The sequence below is a fragment of the Thalassophryne amazonica genome, chromosome 6 (genome assembly GCF_902500255.1).
Source record: "Thalassophryne amazonica chromosome 6, fThaAma1.1, whole genome shotgun sequence".
NCBI classification, from domain to species: Eukaryota; Metazoa; Chordata; class Actinopteri; order Batrachoidiformes; family Batrachoididae; genus Thalassophryne; species Thalassophryne amazonica.
In genome coordinates, this window is record NC_047108.1 from 90,713,641 (window position 1) to 90,719,336 (window position 5,696).

Consider the following 5,696-nt stretch of genomic DNA (forward strand, 5'->3'; position numbering starts at 1 on the left):
GAATAGGTGAATATGAGGCGTTATTGTTAAACTCGAGTATCTCGACTGTACATGATTGTGGAAATCAGTGGCTTAAGTACCTTTGTTAGTCAGGAAAGGTTTACTGACCTGGACGTCTCTGATGATTAGGGATGCGTCGCGATAAGATTTTATCTATCGATACCATTATCGATTCGATTCCTTATCGATACCTCTTGTGAATTTCTTGTGTACTAAAAGTAGGCTTTACAGATTTTCTATGTCAGCGGGTCAAAGAGCTTTTTCTTATGCATCCCTCTGTGGAACAGTCTTCCTGCGACAGTGAGGCAGTCGGAGTCCGTGGACATTTTTAAGTCAAGACTCAAAGCCTATTTTTATTCTCTTTCTTATGAATAGTTTTTATTTTGTATCTGTTTTATTCTTTTACTTCTGTTTTTAATTATGTATTCAAATGTTTTTATTTATTTATTTATTTTTTATGTTGAAGCGCCTGAGACAGCTTTTGTTGTGATTTGGTGCTTTATATAAGCCGATTAAATTGAAATTGAATTGACTTGAACAACATTTTATTGAGTCTTAAAGTAAATAAATATGAAATTGGTTACTGGATCCTTAAACTTTGGACATAATAAACTCTACATGGTGGATCCTTGATCTCTGGACATAAATAGAAATAAACAAAATCTGTAGTTATTGACAAAAGCATTTCCTTTCAGACATTATTGGCATGAATGTCTTTCCATACATCAGAGCTGAGCTCTTGCAGCTGTGCTGCACGTCAGGATGTAATTTACAAAGAATGCAGAACGTCTCATTTTGGGAGGAAAAAAAAAAGGTTTTAGTCGATTGCAGTTTCTTGTCTGTGTTACAACATATGTAAGAGGTGTCATTTTATTTAAAGCGGCAATTCGTGTTGAAGTTACTAATTCTGACCGGACTCAGCAGAGAGCCATGCAGTGTTTGGAGCTGTGCCAACGTAACGGAGGACGATTCTCGTTTCTTGACTGCAACAAGACAAGAGTCCCAGTTAGTGACTTTAATCCACACAAAAGTGACTCATGATATTTTAATGGCTTTGAGAGCAGCGAATCAAAGAACCAACGAGCTAGTGGATCGAAGCATTGCTTCATTGGATCACGCTTCAAAGTGGTGTCGCGCTGCAGAAACGGTTGATTACAGACCTGCTGCAGGGTCTATAATCAATGTAGAGAAATGATCATTTTCCCGACAAACACTCTCAAAAACAATGGCTGCTCTGAAGGACCGATTAGGGAATCGTTAAGCAAAAAGGCTATTGATATCTGTGGATTGAATCATTTCTTAACAATACTCGAAAAGAACCGGTTCTCAATACCCAACCCTACTGATGGTGCTGTGGTCTTAGTGCATTCGATAGATGCCCTGATTCTAGCATTTGAGAGTTTGAGTGAGGAGTTGGAATGTCTGGTTTTGTGATTGTCTTTGCGTAACATCCAGGCCAACTCCTACCCCAGGTATATGTAATTCTGTTAACTACTTTTTGTGTAATTCTAACAAATCAAACATAAGCAAAAACATGGCATACTTGGCAGTGAGATTTTTGAGAAGTTGCATAATGTACCAGCAGTTTAAAGCTGTTGATGCCATTTGTTTACTCTTTATCAAGGACCCAACCATCTGCTGGAGACAGTGAGCACTGGAGCATCATCCACAGTCCTATGGAGCACATTAGTTCCTCCTCCAATGGTATCCATGGGAACCACCTGTATTCCTCCATCTCTGGCTTTGCTGTTGACCAGCCTCTGGCCTTGACTAAAACCAGCTTGGACTTGGGAGCGGGCGTCAGAAGCTCTGTGGACCGACAGCAAGTACGTTACCTTCATTATAACATTAAATCAGTCTGTATAATTGGCCTAATTATTACCAGTATTGTCTATAGGGTTGGCGACCATTGGCCTACATGGTACTTTGTTTTCATTGACACTGTTTATCTCTCCTCCGTTAGAATCGGCCATCAGTTATCACCTGTGCCCCTGCAAACAACCGCAATTGTAACCTCTTGCACTGCCACATGAATGGCTGCTCTCCTGGCACACCAGCTGATCAGACGAAGGCCAACGGTAAGCCTTTAAAACATCTCACAAAGAGTGTACAGTGTAGTGATGGGATGATGATACCTCAAGGAGTGTATTGACACACCACACAAACTGTGTCGGCACTGTGTTGACACTGTGTTGGTCGCTCAATAGTGACCCCTGCAGTAGTTATAAAATCATTGCAGGTAAATAAGATGGAAAAGTTACCGTGCTGCAAACGCAACATCAGCCTGTGAAATAGTTAATCGCCAGTCCTCTATTTAAAATATGATCTCATCATTGCATAATTTCATGTGCTCAATTTGTGTGTCGAGTTAAGCTGTTCATGAGAAGAGTTTCAAATTTGCTTAAAACCTTGTTTGTGTAAATGCTAAACTGAGTTGGTTTGTAAAATATAGCAAATTTGTCTAATAAAATTCAGAGTTAAAATTTGTAACTTGTGTATGGAAATTTGTTAACTTAAGTGTTAAAGCATACGAAATAAAAGACTGAAAATAGATTCATTTATGCATTTTTATTGAAGAACAAAGGTTTCTGAAGTGTCTTTGCTCCAAGGCGATTTCTCCTCTTACACACCAGTTCCCCTGCCTTAGAAAACTCTTTCACAGGGTACAGATGAAGATGGTGAGCATAAACATTTCAGTGCGGGTTGATAAAGGTGTGTATATGTTTTCTGGTTATTCCAGTATTGTAAAGGAGTACAAACATATCTAATTGGAAAAATAACAGTAAACAATGCTGAAAGGAGAAAAAGATTTATCTTATTTGGCGTCAAAAGATCAAAATTATTCCAGACTGGGGAAACGTCTTTGAACGTGCCATGAAGTCAGTGGAGCAAGGTGAGGGCAAGCAAAAATCCACCAGCAAAACTCCATCCAACAAATCCGCAACATGTCGATACAGTTTGTTTCCTTATAAACACAATTTGGCATGGCGCAGCCGAACGACACAGTTCCTGTATCGGTCATGTGATTTTTTTCTTAAAGCGATACGCACACCGATACGGGGTTTCACTCTTGTGTGCTCGGCACAGTGTTGACGCACCAGTGTTGTTCATCCCATCACTAGTACAGTGTGCACCTTCAAATTAGAGCATAGTTTTCAAAATGGCACAAAATAATGACTAATGAAAAAAAAAACCTTTGTTTTTGCTCATTTGACAACTGTTCTTTGTATCCATTTGAGTGTTAAAATATGCTAAATGTGTTGTATTTCTGTATTGGGTGAGACTGTTCATATCTTGCTCATTAAATTTTCCGCCTAAAAATCATCACAGTATGTAATAATTAACCCATTTTCAAATGCCCAATCTCTTTGACATGATTGTCTTTGTTCATTAAGCTTTGAAATTACATTTGGCGCTTCTTTGGCTTTCTTTCCGCATGCGTAATGCTGTTTCAGCTAACATGGTATGTGATCCTGTGATTGAGGAACATTTCCGTCGCAGCCTCGGCGAAAACTACAAAGAGTCAGAGCCGGTCTCCAACTTGGTTTCCATTACCGGCTCAGTGGATGACCACTTTGCGAAGGCGCTGGGAGACGCCTGGCTTCAAATCAAAGCCAAAGGTGGAGGTCCTCCAACCACAGAGGCAGATCAGTTAAGCAGAGGAGTGTAAACATTACAATCACTTCTGTCGCGTTTGAATACGAGTGGAGTTCGCCTGTTTGGTCTTACAAGCATCAACTTCTTAAGAACAATGTATGACACATGGTGCTCACATGGACTGTTCACATGTGCACCCGGAGTTCAACATTTGAGCTATAAAACATATCCAAAGTCTTTCCATAAAAAAGAAGAAACACTATATTTTGGTCAAATAATTTTTAATGCACATCCATAGAAGCTTCACAATGTGGTGAAGAGCTGACGTCCTTTGGTAGCTGCCTTTCACCTTGATAACCAAAGAATTGTCATATTTCTGTCAGTGTCCACGCCATAGATCAGGTCTTTGTTCTCTGCTAATGCTGTCAGTGTTTTGATTCTGAAATGACAGTGCTTTAACTCTATATTACTTGAAAAGGACAGCCAGGTCTGATTTGCACTGTTGCATTTCTGATTTTGTTGGTGGCAGTTTACTGGTTTCACTTAGAACCAGTGTGATGAACAAATACATGTTATGAAATTGTGATAACGCAATCATGGCTCTGGACCCCACTGCTTTTTGAAGACCGTCTGTCTCCTTTTGATGAATCTGAGCTGCCCATTTTTGAGAAAATTGTAGTTTTCATTTTCTTTGAAGCCTAATGCGTAGTTGACTTAATTTTTTGAGGACTGAAGGTACCTTTCTAAGAAAACGGCTGGTTTCTGTTACAACTGTTAGTCCGCAGTATACTTTATATTCACTCAGATTCTTTTTTTTTTTTTTTTTAAATCCATAATTTTCAGAAATACTCACTGCTGGCACAGTTGTACTCACTATATATATTTTTTGTATTTGATATTCTTTACTGTATTTAGGTCGATGTCCAAGCATCCAGCTACAAATTACAGCCTCTGGAAAGGCTGTCTGCTGACAGTATGTTAGGTTTTCTTACTCTGTGGAAGCTGGATGCCTTTAACTTGAGACACGACTGATCTTGTGTAGCAGTGGCTTTATTTATTCTCAACATGTCAGTATTTTCATGTTGACTTTTAGCTAAATGCAGTGATGCGTTCTCTCCACTCCACCGTTGTGAAAACAGCTGATTTATTTTGATTTTACTGCAGCTGCAGTGTTCTCTGTAATCCAATAGTATAGGCCATCAACATTCCATTGTGACTGCCTTATGGTCGCTGAGCAAATTGTTACAATATTATAATCATTATTTTTTTGCATTTAAAAAAAAATCTTTTTGATATTATGGTGTGAACTGCAGAAATCCTCAGTATTCTAGAGAAAATGTCAGCAAGTGACTTCATTTAATTTTTCATCTTTGTGAAATTGTAGACTTGCGAAAGCATGACTTTGTGTTAACACTGATAACATGGTGTTTTTTTTTTTAAATAAGTCAGTTAATGATCTGTGAAAATGCTATTTCTAATGTTCTACGTGTTAAATTAGTTTTACATTCTCTCCTATCTTTATATAGTATGTTACTAATAAGACTGTCATTGCGCCGTGCGGAATGATCATAAAGGTTTTGGAAAGCAGTCTACTTGTATGTAGTGTGGATGTATATTATTTTACCTTGCAGTTTATCCTTAATCTGATTTTCACATTTGACATATGAATAGTTAGTGCAGGGACACGACAGTCTTTCTCGGTGCGCTATCAGAAAGACATAATGCTAACGGTTTATAAAGAGTTTATGTGTGTGCCACAGTGGATTTTAGGGATTTTGAGCAGAATTGCTTGTTTGACACAAGTAGAGTTTTCTCCCAGTAATATGTTTGAGTTGTAATACCTTTAAAATAATAATAATAATAATAATAATTACTATATAGAGACTACCTGTATCTTGACAGTATACAGAGACAGAGTTGGGACAAAGTCAGTGTCAAGTCATTCTCAAGTCATCAGTTGTCAAGTCTCAAGTCATCTTGCAAACAATTGGTGGTCATTATGACTTGAGACTTGCAGATTCATGACTTGAAAGTGACTTGCTGGTGACTTTGTCCCACCTCTGCACAGAGATGACCTCCTGTAGGTGTCATTCACAAAA

At 38.4% G+C, this 5,696-nt stretch overlaps 1 protein-coding gene across 3 annotated transcripts in view; it reads left to right on the plus strand.

Annotated features, from left to right (window-relative positions):
- Positions 1-5,449, plus strand: part of vgll4a (vestigial-like family member 4a) — an 8,618-nt gene extending 3,169 nt beyond the window's left edge. For all 3 annotated transcript variants that reach the window (XM_034172784.1, XM_034172786.1, XM_034172785.1), the window contains 3 exons: positions 1,625-1,826; positions 1,964-2,078; positions 3,456-5,449. In XM_034172784.1, the coding sequence (XP_034028675.1) occupies positions 1,625-1,826; positions 1,964-2,078; positions 3,456-3,670 (532 nt within the window). In that variant the 3' untranslated portion in view covers positions 3,671-5,449. The remainder of the gene's footprint in view (positions 1-1,624; positions 1,827-1,963; positions 2,079-3,455) is intronic.
- Positions 5,450-5,696: the final 247 nt, after the last annotated feature.